The following is a 16,379-nucleotide window of genomic DNA, read 5'->3' as shown; positions in this document are numbered from 1 at the left end:
GTTGATAAGCAGCAGTCGAACGTCGATGGACCCGGTAAATTGGAGTGAACAACAAGGATGCTCGGCTTTGTTCTGCCCAATGTCCAGAGAGCCGTCTTGTCCAGTCCGGCGGTGCGTTCCTGGCTGCCTTTACGAATGCCACGGTAAATATCGATATTTACAATACCGCTTCTGCGCTGTACTTCAATCCCCCCGTGCGAACACACCGTTGAGGGTGAAAAAAATGCTGGTTTAGGATTATGGTGCGTATATGGGTGTTCGCCGATTCAAAATTGCAATTACAATTCACCTTGAATGACACCGCGTGTTTTGGCGTTCGCCAAGCGGCCTTGCGCGTCGCTCGCGTGTACGATTAAAAAAAGAGAGTTCGGTCTGGAGTCCACTTACGTTAACGTGCTTCCCAATATTCGTGTGAAATATTTAAAGGCTGTTGAAAAAACAAATCTACGATTAATAATGTGCACTTTATAATTAGCACTGCTTTCCATCGCGATGCCATCACTTTGCAAACGGTAGATTTTGTGTATTTAATGTCACACCTGTGTGATCTTCGGCATAATTGATCTTTATGTTTGTTTAAATTGCTTAATTTCCCTTGAACGTGACCTTATTTTAAGAAATATATTTTCATTGTGGCGCAGTTTGGTGATGAAATTTTTGCGAGTACTCACCTCATGCCTTTTTACATCTTATACGTCTTATTGTTTCAGATTTGAAGGCAAGAATCCCGGTTTGAAAGTAAAATAGCAAGTATTTTAAACAATTGTCAACTGTTAAAGAAATGCTGTTAACGTTTATTTATATGATAGCCACCGTCATGCAAGCACGAAGGATAACATTTCTAAAAGCGCACTTAGATGCCATTTTTAAGGGGAACCAGAATCGTCCTTCTTTTACGCTTAAAATTAAGTCATCTCGACGTTTAAAAAAAGGTAATTTTTATATGTGTATACACATATGCCAGATTTTATCATACAATCAACGAGTAACGTTACTTTTGCTCAATGTATATATAACGTGGTCTGTGAATAAAAAAATATCGCAAATAGAGAGAATTTTTGTATCGTCAGAAAATTTATTTCATATATAGCCATGCTTTTATATACATATTGAGATTTTTAATTCACATTTATTAAAAAGGAGAAATATTATATCAAATAAATATGCATTGAGATAATATTGTATATTTATATCTTGTATAATGATTTTTTTAAGATCGCAATGGATACGAGCAGAATGAAAAGTTTTTGAGTTCTCACTTATGTACTAACAAGAATCTCGCGAAACTTGATGAATTATTGTGGTATAATGAAAGAGCGAAATTATATACTATATATCCTCAAGTAAGTACAATATGGCAAATATTATTTCACTTATATTTGCAAGTGCGATACAATGAGATTGACAACTATTATTTTATTTTAGCAAAAAGTTGACGTGTCTAACTGGCTGACCTGTCCGTATGGAAATTCGTTTCCCCTCTATATAAATAATAATTGCTGTCAGGTTTTAAGCGAATCTGACTTGCATATTCTCGTGGAAGTTGATATTGAAACTTACGGATCTAAGACCTCAACGACTTCTGCAAAAGTACAATGTTCAAGTCTTTAATTATTAATTTTATTATTATGCATTTTGCATGTATAACTATGTTAATTGTGTAAACCTTTGAATCTGTATTATTATTTTTCGAATAAGTGAAATTCAAGATTTATCATGTTCTACGCATTGTTTTACAGCTTGAAGATTATGGTCTAATCGTGGCATGGACGGTATCGAGTAGAAATATGAACTTTATTTTAAAAACAGACCTAGAACATATTACGAGCTTCATAACTGGGATCATGCAGGGACAATATTGCATTAACAATGGCTTATTTATAAAACGTGTTCAATGTATATATCACTCTTGCATCTCGAAATCTAACATACTTCGATAACTTGACGTTCGCTTGCTTCATTTTGCTTAATTTTTTTTTTCAGCTGTTTTGGTATCGGGAAAACCGCGTATTTACAGTGATACTGGACACCTCGGTCCACCGCCAAATAAAAGCAAGTTGTAATAATTTAACTCTTGTATTTGTTGCGACGTATCTTCCAACGTAACGATTATATCACTATATACTTTTTACAGATAGTTTTTATGCATTATGCGATGCAGCCCAAGGAAAAACTTCCCAGCAGAAACACAAGCCTAAAGAGGTTGTTAGAGTACGTGGTATGAGTGTACAATCGCAAGATAATAATTTGAACACCGAATTTACAGACGAATTCTTTGCAGAAGTTATGAAAGACATTGGTATGTTGGAAGGATATTGCGCAATTGCCCGTAAAAAAAATTCATAAGTATAATTTTTATTTTTATATCTCTTAGATGCTAGTTCATCTAATTCTGCACCAGCAACATGTAATTCGTCACCAACCAAACAGCATGTAGGATTAACAAAAAAGCCATATAATTTGAACCATTTACCGGAGGATGTGCTCTTAGCTGTTACTCAAGGCACATCTAAAAATTATACTAACGTTCATTTACCTGACACGGAGAAAAAAGACAATACCGACGATGAAGAATCTGAACATACTGATCAAAGCAAGTCTACCAGAGAAACTGATTCCAAGTTAGTATAATATATTTAAAAATAAAAAAAAAAGTATATATGAGGGTGGAGAGTATTTAATGATATATTTTCTGTACTCATATTATGTGAACAATAGAAAAAAAACGTGATTTTTATGAATCATATTAATTTACAGAAGTTCTGAATTGGAAGAAGAAGAAAAACCTAGTAAGGTGATTAAACCACCAAATGTACTCGTCTGTGCGGATAGCCTAGGCGCGACCGACAATTTACAGAATTTATTATCAAGAGTGCTAGAGGAAGATAGGTGTGTTATGTTAGTTTTATATTATATGGAATAGAATTTATAAGTTTTAATAAGTTGTTAAAACTTAATGAGTTTCAACAACTTGCTTCTGTGGTTAATTATCTATTTCAATAATCATTAGTTATGAACGATTGATTTATCTTTCCTAGGTATGTCATCCATGTATTTTCTAAAGGGGAATATGATCGTTGCAAGGTTTGGATAGATCAGGTTTCGTTGGTTGTTCTTTGCGGTAATGTTGGTGCAGAGCTCGGTGCTCATCTAGTGGAATACGTTATACGCGGAGGTAAACTCCTAGCGTTATGCTCCGACATGCTCCATATTTTGCTACCATCGTTCAAGACTGCGGAAGTGCGTGAAAATGAGCTCGTTGACTTTTCGTACGGTAAATGGAAACGAGTGCGTATGATGCATCACATTTTTTGCTACCACGCATCTCCCATACGAACTCGTTTTTCTCAAGATCACGAAGATATAAGGTAATATCTTCTCTGTATCAATAAAATAAAATATAATTATATCGCGGGAAAAAGAGAAAAATAATATTAGATTAAAATAGATATGAAGAAAAAGTAATTATCCAAGATGTTACTTTTGTAGGGCGTCTGCGCTGAATCCTCCAACGTCGGCTAGCGTTAAGGACAAAAAAGGGAATTTACATTCGTTTGATGTAAAAGTATTGGGCAAAGAAGAAACGTGGCACAGTCCAAGCATATTGCTTGCAACTCTGCCTAGCAGCGGTGGTAAAGTTGTGTTCTCTCAAATCCATTTAGAGATAGATCCAATGCAATATGTGTACGAGGGAGATAAATTTGATGTGTTGAAGAAGAGTAATGTTGCACGTTTGGAGATAATCAGCGATCTACTGAGCACACATTTAGGATTAGATGTAAATTGTGATACAAGTCAAAGATCTGTTCGGTACACTGCAGGTTACTTTTTAGGCAAATTTGAGGTACATAAATCTATTTAAGAATGAACAATCCTGATAATATCTCAATTATATAATTAGCAGTTAAATGATTTATTAATGAATGCGTACATATGTACACATACACAATATGACGTTATACATTCGTAGATGAAGCTTAAGATGCTTGAAAAATTAAAGGATAAAATGAGTGGGAATAACGTATTAAAAATGTCAGGAATGGAAATTCAATTTTGCGCAAACAACGAAAATGTGCAATCACCATCAGCTAATTTCCTTCCTGTTATGATGCATATGTGCCCGCCTAATTTCTCGACCGTCGATTATTTTGAGGTAAATTCTTCTAATACATTTGGATCATTAATTAGTGTACCAACCTTCCAATATATTAACAATAATTGTGCATATTTAGAGATTAAATCATTTTATGCACTGTGTGTAACTTCGACATATAGCTAAATGAGTTGAAAAAAAAAAACAATTTTCATTATTAAATTCGAAATTTATTTTCAGAATCTCTATACAAAGGAATTAGGACGCTTAGTAATATACGCGGATGTCTTAACATCATCTATGAATGCGATCGACGCTCGATTAGAACATGGACTGACAGTTATTCCACGACAACAAGCAGATGGACGAGGTACTATTTTTCATTTTTGATTATATGCTGAAATAGTATAATGGCTACGTCATTTCCAGGGCGATATTCTAATAAATGGCTCAGTCCAAAGGGTTGTGCTATGTTCACTTTACAAATACATATTTCTATAATGTCGAGTATCGGTCATTATGTCTCAATTCTTCAACATGTTGCTGCTGTAGCACTTGTGTCAGCAGTAAGATCTATTAAAGGATACGAGGTATTTTTTTTATTTTCCTATTACAAATTATGAGAGATCTTCATTTCTATAAAAATTCTGACTCTTCATATAATACAATTTATTTTGCGAAATTAATGACTAATAATTAATAACTAATTTATTTTAGGATATTGATCTCAGAATAAAGTGGCCTAACGACATATATATTGGTAATTCGATCAAGATTGGTGGTATAATCGTTTCTACGCTGGCGGAAGATGGTGGAGCAATGTTCATCTGTAATATTGGTATGTAACATCAATCACAAATAAAATATAAATTTTATGGATAATTTATTCATATATAATTTAATCCACTTAAAACGAATGTAAATATATATTTCAGGTGCTGGTATAAATCTTTCCAATAGTAAACCCACAACTTGCATTAATGATGCAATTCTGCAATATAATCAAAAATATGGTACAAAGTTGGAAACGTTCTCTTGTGAAAAGTACTTGGCGATGGTATTCAATGAAATGGAAATTTTATTAGATATTCTACATAGCGGCAAAACAGATTACTTCTACCAACTCTACTACAAATATTGGTTGCATACGTAAATAGCCATCATACTTTAACTTCACTTTGTTAATGGTCATATAATAATATTTTCACAGTATTCACACATACGTAATTCTTTTTTAGGAATTCAAATGTCATGGTAACATTTATAAATGGAAGAAGAGAAAATGTTACGATATTAGGTATTGATAATTACGGATATTTGTTGGTGCAAGGAAAAAAGGGCATGTTTACTGTACATTCAGATGGAAATAGTTTCGACGTTCTCAAGGGGCTAATAGTACCAAAAGAAAAATAGGGGATTATATATTCGTTAATTGTTACCGAGAATTATATCTACATGTTAAAATATGGATAATAAATATGTGTACATATAACATAGTTTTGTAAATATTAGTACACACGTATCATATATATTACATACATATATTTCACATATGTACATATATAATATAAAGTTCCCTATATATGTATGTATGTATATATGAATGTATGTACATATGCATAAAACTTCATATTGTATATGTGTATACGAGTGTGTATATATGTAACATAATACAAAATTATACATACACACACGTGTATGTATATTATTATTTTTATTTGTTATATATTTGTTCATTGTGTTGTTAAGAAATACAGTTATGTTTGGAGATTTTAGAGAAATAATTTTCTTTATTTTACATGAAATTTGATTCATTTTAATGTTCGATGCTCTGCATGCTCTACACGCGTAAGTATATACATACGCGCGAAATGGAATAATTATACTGCATGTATAAAAAAAAATTTGTAATATCTTAATTTAATTTAATAATTTTTTATTTGAATTAAGTAATGGCTACTGAAATTACTTCGAAATAAATTATGTATAAAGATATTTAACTATATGTGTTATCTATTTCATAAAAGTTTTTCTGAAATGACGGATCTGTGTTTTATAACTAACATATAAATATACGTTGGATTAACATATAATGGAATTTAATTAAGAACGTTATTTCAAGAGAGTTACCTCGTGAACGACGGAGATGCAAATCTAATATTTAAAAATAGATTTATAAAAAAATGTATTGAGATAAAATGATAGCAAATAAGTGAAATCAATCACGCAGAATAAAATAGATATGCGGGGTAAAAATACACTTAGGATAATGGTAAGATACATATTGTTAAACAATATATACTTATCATTAACTTAATATATTAAGAAACATCATACACAACGTATATTTATGCAATTACAATGCCATTCAAAAAAGTGTATATCATAACAATATTCACATTACCGCCAATAATGAATGAAATTCGATGTAAATAATTCACTATGTACATCTTTTTTTACGTACATAGTAAATCATTTACATCACGAATTTTCAATTTGATTCATTATTGACTTCAATGTGAAAAATATAATTCTGGTCGCAGTATGTGACCAGATATGGTAAAATATGGTAAAGAAAAAAAATTTTTTTCCCTATTTCTTATTCAAATAAAGATAAATATACAAATTTAATAATCTAAATCTATTGCACGCTTATTTCTATCTAATTACACACAGTGTTATAATAATTTAAGTGTGCAGATAGATTGACGGAGTAGATATATATAAAATACATTTTATATAATTAAATTCATATAAATTATCTCTGTATATGTTTTTCATTTTATTATGCTAATGCATCGAATTCATAATCTCAAGTTGGCTATTTGCAGCAGCAATGTTTAATTAAATAAAACTGAATTTGGATCCTCATTGTCGAGCTGCTTTACATGTCTCAGAACGTCTTTCTTTGTAATTACACCTAGTAATCGCCTGCATGAGAAATCTTGATATTAGTTAAACACACAATGTGTTACTATGTTAATGTAAACGATTTATATACATACCCGTTATGCGTAACTAGAGTTTGACGCAATCCCAATTTTCGAAACATATCAACTACAGTTTCCATGGGAGTTTGGTCTGTGATAGTGATAGGGGCCATATCCAATATCTTTTTTAATTTCAAGGGCGGTGGCGAATGACTTTGGATATTGTTTCCATTAGTAAAGACAACTAACGATTGCCTGCTAATATCTTCGATCATTCGCTTGGCATTGGCAATAGCAAGATTGAGGTCCCGTCGTAAAACAAAACCAACTAGATATTGAGATTCTTTCGAGACTATTACAGGAAAACCATTATGTTCCGTTTCTTTAAGCAAGTTCTCTACATCTTCAACCGTCATCGAATCTTGAGTAAGAACGTGAAGAGCTTCGTTTCGTCTAAAAGTTAACAAGAATATATATATATATATATGTATGCATGCATACACACACACACACATACACAATCTTAAAATATACGAAATCATTTTTACATATATCGTTTTGTACTTACTTGGGTTGCATGACATCCGCTGCCAGAGTCGTATGTTGAAACTCATCCTTGCTATCCAGAAATGGATATCCATTCAAGCCGATATGAGCATCATAGATCCCTTGTTTCCCGAGAGCATCGCCGACCCATTTACTCGCCATGGCCGCAGCCATTAAAGGTACGATATACCGCACGCCGCCCGTTAATTCAAACATGATGACGACTAAAGAGACCGTCATTCTAGTTACACCCCCAAGAACAGCAGCAGCCCCGACCATCGCGTACAGTCCAGGTGTTATACAGTCGACACCCATGGAACACTCTTCGCTGAACATCCATATGTGAGGATAATTGTAAGCGAGTTGTTCCATTCCTATTCCGACGATACGACCCATTATCGCTCCCAGACAGAGAGAAGGAATAAACAAACCGCATGGAACTTTCATGCCGAATGTGAATATTGTCATAATAAGTTTTAATATCAGCGCCAGCACGAGTAGCCATATAGCTTTGTAGACTCCTGGACCAGCCGCGGCAATTTCGATTGCAGATTTCACAGCGGTGAAGTTTCTATTGTAATTACTGTTGAGGAGGAGAATTTCTCGAATAATTTAAATACATCCAATAATATATGTTAATTTTGTATCTTGACGATAAAAATTGATGCAATCGTTAAATTTGTGTATTTATAGTAATTTAAAGTTACGTGATATCTTCAATATAGAATAATTTAAATTAAATCATTGAATTAATATTAAAATCTTTTCTTATTTACTAACCATAACATATCCGCATTTGACACTCCACATTGGCTGAACAACAAGTAAATGAGTTGACTAGTGTTCATCCTTGTGTATGGATTAGGATATCCAATTACTGCTGTTACCACCGTTACAATTAACACTTCAGTAACAGGATATTGTCCCAGTTTGGAAGTTTTACGATATCGGCACCAAAATAAATTTGCTTTGATAAATAACGTTGCTATTATTCCCTATCGAAAATTCGCTCTTATAAATACATGCTTTTGAATAATTTTATAATATATAATGAAAGTTACGTACCCCAATTATACCGAGCATGACGAAAGGAATCAATTCAAAGAATATCCAAGGTTTATTATACTCTACATAAAACAGTACTGAATGTTCATTTCCAAATGGATTTATGGAGCGTAGTACAAAAGCAGCTATCAAAGCACAGAAGAACGATCGCCATAAAGTTTTTAATGGGAAATAATAGCTGACCTAAAACAAACATAATTCTTATAACATAATTTCAAAATATAAGTACATTAGGCCTGTTCGTTTAGCTGAACTTGTTGCACGGTTCATCTATTCTCCTATTCTCTTTAACACGAAAGGAAAAAGAGGAAAGATGAATCGTGCAAGAAGTTCAGTTAAAACAAACAGGCCTATTATTATTCATGTACACGTGCATACATGCACACATATGATTTATGACATTTTTTCTCGTTTTCAATTCTAAATTCATTTTAGGTATATTGACATATAATTAAAAATTACTCTGTATATTTTACTAAGATATCTCTAGCCTTGAAAAAACATTGTAATCGCTCTTTAAAACATAAGATCGTTATATTTATTTTTCAAATACCTCTTCCAAGCTAAACAGGACACCGCCAATCGGGGCTCCAAAAGCAACGGAAACTCCCGCCGCGGCCGCGGCAGATAAAATTTCCCTCTTTTTTGCTTCATTTCTACCATATTTTGGAAATAGATAAGAAAATATATTTCCTATACAACATGCAATGTGTACCATGGGACCTTCCTTTCCCAAACTTAAACCCGCCGATACCGAAAGAATCAGACCTACTGACTTAATAATCAGTGTCCATTTACCGAGATATCCGCGGATAATAAAACCACTCAAAATAGTTTTTATCTGAAAAAAAGAGGAAAATATATAAATAAACATTTAATGTAAAAATCATAAAGTAAATACATTAATTTACTAGATTACATATTTATTATACTTATTAGATTATGTATATTTCTGAAAAAGAAAAACTTGATGAATTTTTACTTCGGGTATTCCAGAGCCACAAGCGTAGGGAGCAAACATTCGCACTAGAGATGCAGAAAGTGCTGCAAACAGAAGCGCCCATGCTGTATAAAATAAATATGATATCGTATAAGGCCCTGCACCCTCTTTTGACTGACCAAATACTTGGGGCCATGTCCTCCACTACAAAAAAGATATTATATCTATTAAAAAAATTAACTAGAAAAAATTTAATTAATAGGATATAGCTTTCGAAATTGTAATAAATTTGTGACTAAAATTAAATAGAGATATATTTACCTGTGAACAGTTTCCACCATCGAACGTAGTCTCATTATAGCTCCAACAACATTGCTCTTTATTTAGCCAGAAAGCTTGTGGACAGATACCGAATTTGAGATCTGTCATCCAGGAAGCGCCAATATCTATAACACCAGCCGCCACTCCCGTAAAAAGCCCAACTAGTAAAACACACAGCCATCCCGACCATGCGTCGTGAGCTCCTTTTATTAAACCCCAGATAGAATCGTGCTTCTTCTTCACGATATAACGATGTCGCATTCGATCCCGCGCGATATCCCGTTGCCAATCGATAGTATGGAAATCATCATACTGCCCGATGCCAGGTATGTCATCAGAGTCAACTGAAACTATTAAGATAAATTTACAAAATTTTATAACGATGAAACATTTTTTTAATACTTGACTTTGAAAATTGTATTTTTAAATATTATTATTGTTATGTATATATACAAAAAGGTTTAATGATTACACGAATAGTACAGAATATTGTGTATATGTCAGAGATCAGCAAATATTTTTCTTATCAATTTATCATCTTTTTTACTATCAACTATCAATTCAACTCTTAATTTATTTAAAAAATCCAATATGTTAGATATAATAGTTGAGGTAAGATTTTAAAATAGAGCAAAACAAAAAACGTACACACATTACATTTAACTGTTATGAGTTAACAAAGTAAATTTCAGCATTAAATACATATAACACATACACATAAATACTCACCAGTTTTTCATTTTGTAATGAATTGTGGGACATGGGACATGTATAAAAAAAGTGAAAAATGTCTTTGAGCGAAATACTAAATAAATCTTTGAAAATAACTCCATAATTATAGAAATCAATTTTATTTTAACTATACACGATTAGAAGCACTTTACAAATTACATATTATATTCTGCCGAAAAGACTAAGACATCATACTAGAAATATGCATATGAAACTCCATTTTTACAATCAGTAATAGTGTAAATACTCTATCAATTTGAAAAATATCTTATCCAGATAAATAGGTTTCGAATCGATATATCTATTTGGTTATTATCGAATCAATTATATCGTATCTATATAGTTCTTTTTATTAATTAGTTAAATTGGCATTAAATTGGCAATTAATCGTGTTAACTTACACATTTTGCCACTATGACATGCCGCAAGTGCAAATTTGGCTCGATTGTTTAACTCGGGTATCGCTCGGGATAAACCACAGATCAGATGAGAACGGATCAACAGATAAGATGAACGGATCAACAGATGTCCCACAAGTTTCTTCAGTAGCAAGAGATAAAGTATGACGATATTTCAAGCTAGGGATACAGACACCAGGTATAAACTACTAAACTCCGTGACAAAATTATGCAAATGGATTTACATTTAGTTGTGCAAAATTTCTTTTACACTTCTTTATAACGCTAATGATTGAAATAAACTTGAAACTTACTGTGGGACGACGCATCGTCGATGCGGACGCAATCCGACAACACGTTATTATCCGAATGAGATGTGTGACGATTGATATCCAGCATGTCGTCGTCGCTACTTAGATTTGTCTCGCGTCTTACAGTTCCGGTTCGCAGTCGTACATCCTCTGTAATGTCACCATACTTTATATTCTGGAAAACACAAGATTTATCAGCTATATATATCTACAGATTCTGTCTTCGCTTAACAACATTGTCGACTTCCGTAGTTTAGCTGTGGTTTAAACACCGATAATTTTAGAACAAAAAGATACATTGAACAAAGTTTACGGAGATAAAACGTGCGATGATTTTTAAATAATTTCAACAACTTTTTTAGTACATACGAGTATACATAAAATATTAATACATGCAAGAAACATATGATAACGTGCAGAACTGTTAAGGGAAAATAAGATAAACATTACACATTTTACAAAAAGATATTGATCTAGGCACAACGGCAACGGCCTATAAACGTGCAAAGCAAGAAGATGCAGATTGGAACCAACAACATACCTTTGCATCAACCGAACGATATGTTGTAACGGCATTTGCATTCGAATGAAGAATCGCCGAGTTCAAGGACGCTGTACCTTTCAGCGGAAACTTCTCCATGGCATCGTGACAATCTAATTTTACACAAGCAAGATATTATTTTACCCGTTTTACCGTCTTGAAAGAGAGAGAGAGAGAGATATATACAGGGATCCGTCGTCAAGACTCTACGCGGCTGAGAGAAATCGAGAGCTAACAGTGCCATGCACGGTACTAAATATTCGATTTACGAGCGAGTCATTAATATGTAGCTTAATCAGCTTTACTGTAATCCCTCTTTAATCCTCCACAAGTGGACGCTACACGATATAACAGGCATGGTTCTTTTCAGCTGAACTTCTTGCACACAGAGCACCTCATCCTTTCTCTTTTTCTCTCCAACGTGAAGAGAGAAAAAGAGGAAAGATAAACCGCGCAAGGGGCTCAGCTAAAAAGAACAGGCCTAATTAGAATGGCACATAATCGTGATACAGCAAAATTGCTTCAGATACTTGATCCGTTATTGATTACACAAGTGTGCCAAAATTTCTTGCGAGAGAAACATCGGTTTTTCCTCTCAGACTGTCTCTCAACGATTATCTCAGTGATTTGCATCTTCTTGTTCGGATAAGAAAAAAGAGATTTGTGTTAGAACATCGATTACACACACCATGCCAAACTGACACTGTCAAAAATGAAATGAAATCATTCCTGAAAAAACGATTTCGAAACCAAGTGTAAAAAAAAAAAAAAAAAGAGAGACGCACAAATAAATGAAATGAAGACCACAGTACAATGCACTTGGGGACACCATACGACAGCTTTTTCTCGCCCTCTCGGGCAAAGCGTGGACGTCGCGAACATCGTCTCGCGGACGAGTCGAGCGCGAAAAGTACGTTGACGTCGGTCATGCTCTCGAAAACTGCGTATTTTAGAGCCCATTTTCAAACTTCCCTTTCACATGACGTTTCATTCCTCGGGCGAGATGAGGTTATCTCGTCAACCTGCGTTGCACGCATACCGCTCGTGAACTTACCATTTTTAAAAGAACGTCCTCGTGTTTTATCTACATGCGCCGATCACTGTGCCATGTCCGAGATTAGATCATATCAGATCAATTTGAGAATTCCACGACAAGAACTCCGTCGGGCAGATACTTCACTTTACTCCACTATCACGTCCGATAGACGACAGACCACCCCTTTCCCCCACGAAGTCAAAAGTAATTTAAAGCAGGTAGAAGGTTCTGCGCAAAAGTTGTGGCGCACAGAGAAGCGAGGTCGACCAATCGTAAGTAGCTGAGTGAGAGTTTCGGAACGCTTTATATCCTCGAGAATTCCTCGATTGTGATTGGCCTCATTTGTTGTATCGTTGGATGCTACAGATAGATTAATTAACTTTAATCTCAGTTTAACTTACTTTTTTCTAGCGTTTACCTTTCTCTAATTTTAAGAATTAGAAAAAGATAAAAAAAGTAAAAACTAATTAAGGTAGATGAAGAACGCGCAGTTTACATTAGATTTGTTCGTGTAGCTTGAGATTCTCAAAAATTCGTGCACTTAAAACAAGATAAATATACATATACATTGGGCGTTGGAGAAAGAGAAAGCGATGAATTCAAGTGCAAAAAGTGCAAGCGACACGAACAGACCTATTTATCACGTCTACGATCGGTTTCCGAAACTCATCAGAAATGAACGCAAGAGCACGCACTTTTACCGCAACTGCACTTTGCGCAGCGGATTGCCCCGGTCGAGTGTCGAGTGTTGAGAATGTGTTGACTGTTGACGTTGTGACGTTACTTGGCAATATTCACCTCCTCACACTTCGACCGAAATAAAAACATCGTTAAATGTGAAAATGATTAAACTAACGCAGGATATTAATTTGGAGAATTATACGCTCATCTTGCCGTCGGTGGCGGTCGGGAACGTCGGCCAGTTGTCCGTCGATTTACTCGTTTCGAATCTTAACCTTCCCAAGATCGGTCAAATTTTTAGCGCGTCATTCGTGCCGGTCGTCGGCGCGAACGCCTACAATGAACATTCGAACGAGCTCGTCACGGCGATCGACATTTACGCGGGGATCAAGGAACGTATCGTCGTTATACAAATCCGCTCGCCGTACGTGGGCGGGCTCGAGGAATTCTTCAACGAGCTGGCGCAATTTGTCACCGAGAGGAAGATAGCTAAAGTAATATTCTAATCTGCCGTTTCAACAGTGGCGTAACTTATAAAATGTGTTTTTTTTTCCCCTCACAGGTAATAATTCTCGCGAGCAGTCACGATTATGCGAAGAGAGAGGTCCAGCCGCGGCATCTCAAGTTGAGATACGTCGCGTCTCCTGGCGTACGCTCCAAGATCGGCGAACTCTTTGAAGACCTCAAGTGGATTCCGCATCAACCGGGAGTCGCGTCCGACCCGACGAGAGGAGAGGAAAGATTGCAGATACCAGGGGGTGGCTTCGCCAAGAGCCTCTTCGAGAGTCTGTCCGGTGCCGACATTCCTTGCGCCGTCTTGTTCAAATTCTGCTCCGAGGGGGATAACATAGAGGACGCGATAGCTCTGGTGTGCTACTTAAATCAATGGATACGTGTGTTGGAAACAAGCGGTGGTAATGATTTGAAGTATCCACCGTCTTGGAAACACTTATTTGGGAAACCACCGTCACGGGATATATATTGAATATGTATGGATATATTTTTTTTATATTCCGTTAATCTCGAAATAATAATATTTTCACTATGGTTATACAAGCGTATATCTGAATTTAATATAAGATCTCAAATAGGACTTATATAATTTTTTATGTATAAAAGTAATAAAGCTACAAACTTAATTTTTATACAGCTGTGCTATGTAAAAATCAAGATTACGATATATATATTTATATATAGATATATATAAATTTAATTCTTTATGGTTTTCAATGTAAATGCAATAAATTGTATATACCAACGTCTCTATGACGAACATGGAAAAATGTCTTAAATTTCATTTTATCAAATTTTATATCTGAAGGATAAATAATAATTAACAGAATAATAAATTTCTTTTGCCAGTATATAGAATAACAATTAAAGTAATTTAAATCGACCTGACTGGCAATATATATAACGTCTTTCCGATATGAACATTGAAAAACTGTGAGCCAACTTGGTTTGTCGGATTCACACAGCACTTTTTTCAGATCGATATCGAGACATTATTAATTTTGACCATGGTTTTGGTCAGTTGATGTAATTTCTAAATTAAATAGTTTTTAATTTTGTGTCTTAATAATTAATAATGTCTCGATATCGATCTGAAAAAAGTGCTGTGTGAATCCGACAAACCAAGTTGGGCTCACAGTTTTTCAATGTTCATATCGGAAAGACGTTATATATATTGCCAGTCAGGTCGATTTAAATTACTTTAATTGTTAAATAATAATTGTTTGAATACTTTGTTTAAACGTTTATTTTTTTAGTAACAAAAAGAGTTTTCTACGCTAGAAGTTTGTACTTTGCGGAAAATGCCGAGTAGGATACAAGAATAGCTAAAGCAGCAGCTAAGAATTCCGAGTTGACCCAGGGACCGAGGAAAACACCGGGATTGTTGAGAACGACCACCGCCGAGGGATTCACGCTATCGGGATCCTCTCCATTTCTTATCGCTTTACGTACAGCGACGTATTTTTCCTCGTCATACAGTTTTATATAATAATCGCCGGATCTTGCCTTCTTAATGTCTTCCGTCCAAGATATCTGCGGCACGTGCGAAACAATTTCACGAGTGTTACATTATCGTTGATGACGATGATTTCTACTGAAAGATCGAGTTAGATACTTTGTTTCAAATTCAATTTTCGATCGATGGTTTAAAACAAAAATAAGTAAATTGTTCAGTATCTCTAAAAATATGTCGTTATTCTCGTTCCAATCGTGTAATTTACGATCTTTGTTCATTTACAGATGTATCTATCTCGATTCACTTATGTCGAGACAAGAAGCGTCAAAAAGATTGTGTTACCTGATATTTATTATCGGCGCTCAATCTGACGGCCGGCAACGTCTTGCCCTCGACTTCGGCGTACAAACCGATTCCCTTTACGCCGTTGCTGCACTTCAACACGAATTGCATGGTAAAGGCGACGTTCGTGAGGACCGTCGCGTCCTCCGTCACATATGACGAAGCGACGATCTCGGGTTTCTGACAGGTCTCGGCGAGAGCCGTCGAAATTATACCCGTTAACGCGCACAAGAAAATAATTTTATTCATCTTGCAAGTTTTGTCGGTTCTCTCACAAACAACTTGACAACTGTCGACGAGAAATGTTGGTTGGAGAATGCGCAATGCACCTGCCCTGCCTGATGGCCCGATGCCAACGTGCGCCGACCAGCGCCGACCTATGCGCCGCAATAACTCCAACCAGCCACCAACTGACGTGCCACGTCGATGAGATTGGCGTAACTCGTGTTTCCCTCGTTTAGACTACTTTCGATT

The 16,379-nt window shown here is 35.0% G+C and overlaps 4 protein-coding genes across 10 annotated transcripts; 2 read left to right on the top strand and 2 right to left on the bottom strand.

The window, feature by feature from the left end:
* Position 1: 1 nt before the first annotated feature.
* On the top strand, positions 2–5,863 carry Hcs (holocarboxylase synthetase-like protein). 3 transcript variants are annotated; one of them, XM_077408561.1, is made up of 17 exons: positions 2–143; positions 711–932; positions 1,216–1,343; positions 1,426–1,590; positions 1,740–1,896; positions 1,984–2,052; positions 2,135–2,299; positions 2,375–2,621; positions 2,758–2,889; positions 3,039–3,368; positions 3,490–3,844; positions 3,971–4,153; positions 4,334–4,463; positions 4,523–4,683; positions 4,811–4,931; positions 5,029–5,242; positions 5,332–5,863. In XM_077408561.1, exons 2-17 carry the CDS (start codon positions 782–784, stop codon positions 5,504–5,506), a joined length of 2,883 nt encoding a protein of 960 aa, XP_077264687.1. In that variant the 5' UTR covers positions 2–143; positions 711–781; the 3' UTR covers positions 5,507–5,863. The 3 variants fall into 3 exon arrangements, with proteins under 3 accessions (XP_077264687.1, XP_077264689.1, XP_077264688.1); XM_077408563.1 differs by having other exon boundaries at positions 138–242; XM_077408562.1 differs by lacking the exon at positions 2–143 and adding an exon at positions 254–512.
* Positions 5,154–13,086, bottom strand: Clc-c (chloride channel protein 3). 5 transcript variants are annotated; one of them, XM_077408564.1, is made up of 11 exons: positions 12,932–13,086; positions 11,878–11,990; positions 11,340–11,511; positions 9,896–10,245; positions 9,617–9,778; positions 9,188–9,475; positions 8,635–8,817; positions 8,350–8,564; positions 7,592–8,152; positions 7,099–7,476; positions 5,154–7,024 (listed from the first exon to the last, which is right to left on the bottom strand). In XM_077408564.1, the coding sequence occupies exons 2-11, from the start codon at positions 11,974–11,976 to the stop codon at positions 6,934–6,936; spliced, it is 2,499 nt and encodes an 832-aa protein (XP_077264690.1). In that variant the 5' UTR covers positions 11,977–11,990; positions 12,932–13,086; the 3' UTR covers positions 5,154–6,933. The 5 variants fall into 5 exon arrangements, with proteins under 5 accessions (XP_077264690.1, XP_077264691.1, XP_077264693.1 ...); XM_077408565.1 differs by lacking the exon at positions 11,878–11,990; XM_077408567.1 differs by lacking the exon at positions 11,878–11,990 and having other exon boundaries at positions 11,340–11,486.
* A 563-nt stretch (positions 13,087–13,649) lies between these two features.
* Positions 13,650–14,877, top strand: LOC143898827 (proteasome assembly chaperone 2). The gene is made up of 2 exons (XM_077408577.1): positions 13,650–14,088; positions 14,157–14,877. The coding sequence occupies exons 1-2, from the start codon at positions 13,756–13,758 to the stop codon at positions 14,577–14,579; spliced, it is 756 nt and encodes a 251-aa protein (XP_077264703.1). The 5' UTR covers positions 13,650–13,755; the 3' UTR covers positions 14,580–14,877.
* A 458-nt stretch (positions 14,878–15,335) lies between these two features.
* On the bottom strand, positions 15,336–16,299 carry Tapdelta (Translocon-associated protein delta). The gene is made up of 2 exons (XM_077408579.1): positions 15,906–16,299; positions 15,336–15,640 (listed from the first exon to the last, which is right to left on the bottom strand). Exons 1-2 carry the CDS (start codon positions 16,152–16,154, stop codon positions 15,380–15,382), a joined length of 510 nt encoding a protein of 169 aa, XP_077264705.1. The 5' UTR covers positions 16,155–16,299; the 3' UTR covers positions 15,336–15,379.
* Between the last annotated feature and the right edge of the window lie 80 nt (positions 16,300–16,379).

The sequence above is a fragment of the Temnothorax americanus genome, unplaced genomic scaffold (assembly GCF_048541705.1).
Source record: "Temnothorax americanus isolate GAGA-0224 unplaced genomic scaffold, ASM4854170v1 Scaffold24, whole genome shotgun sequence".
Lineage (NCBI taxonomy): Eukaryota > Metazoa > Arthropoda > Insecta > Hymenoptera > Formicidae > Temnothorax > Temnothorax americanus.
The sequence above is the reverse complement of the archived record's forward strand: the minus strand, read 5'-3'. Positions and strand labels throughout refer to the sequence as shown.

Bases quoted from the DNA above. Each gene is read 5' to 3' on its own strand.
- LOC143898827 (XM_077408577.1), top strand. From the start codon at position 13,756: ATGATTAAACTAACGCAGGATATTAATTTGGAGAATTATACGCTCATC. The intron at 14,089-14,156 runs GTAATATTCTAA...TTCCCCTCACAG, and splicing joins CCGAGAGGAAGATAGCTAAA to GTAATAATTCTCGCGAGCAG.
- Hcs (XM_077408561.1), top strand. From the start codon at position 782: ATGCTGTTAACGTTTATTTATATGATAGCCACCGTCATGCAAGCACGA. The intron at 2,890-3,038 runs GTGTGTTATGTT...TATCTTTCCTAG, and splicing joins AGAGTGCTAGAGGAAGATAG to GTATGTCATCCATGTATTTT. The intron at 3,369-3,489 runs GTAATATCTTCT...TTACTTTTGTAG, and splicing joins CAAGATCACGAAGATATAAG to GGCGTCTGCGCTGAATCCTC.
- Tapdelta (XM_077408579.1), bottom strand. From the start codon at position 16,154: ATGAATAAAATTATTTTCTTGTGCGCGTTAACGGGTATAATTTCGACG. The intron at 15,641-15,905 runs GTAACACAATCT...CACGTGCCGCAG, and splicing joins GCGCCGATAATAAATATCAG to ATATCTTGGACGGAAGACAT.
- Clc-c (XM_077408564.1), bottom strand. From the start codon at position 11,976: ATGGAGAAGTTTCCGCTGAAAGGTACAGCGTCCTTGAACTCGGCGATT. The intron at 9,779-9,895 runs GTAAATATATCT...TCTTTTTTGTAG, and splicing joins ATGGTGGAAACTGTTCACAG to TGGAGGACATGGCCCCAAGT. The intron at 7,025-7,098 runs GTATGTATATAA...TTTCTCATGCAG, and splicing joins ACTCTAGTTACGCATAACGG to GCGATTACTAGGTGTAATTA.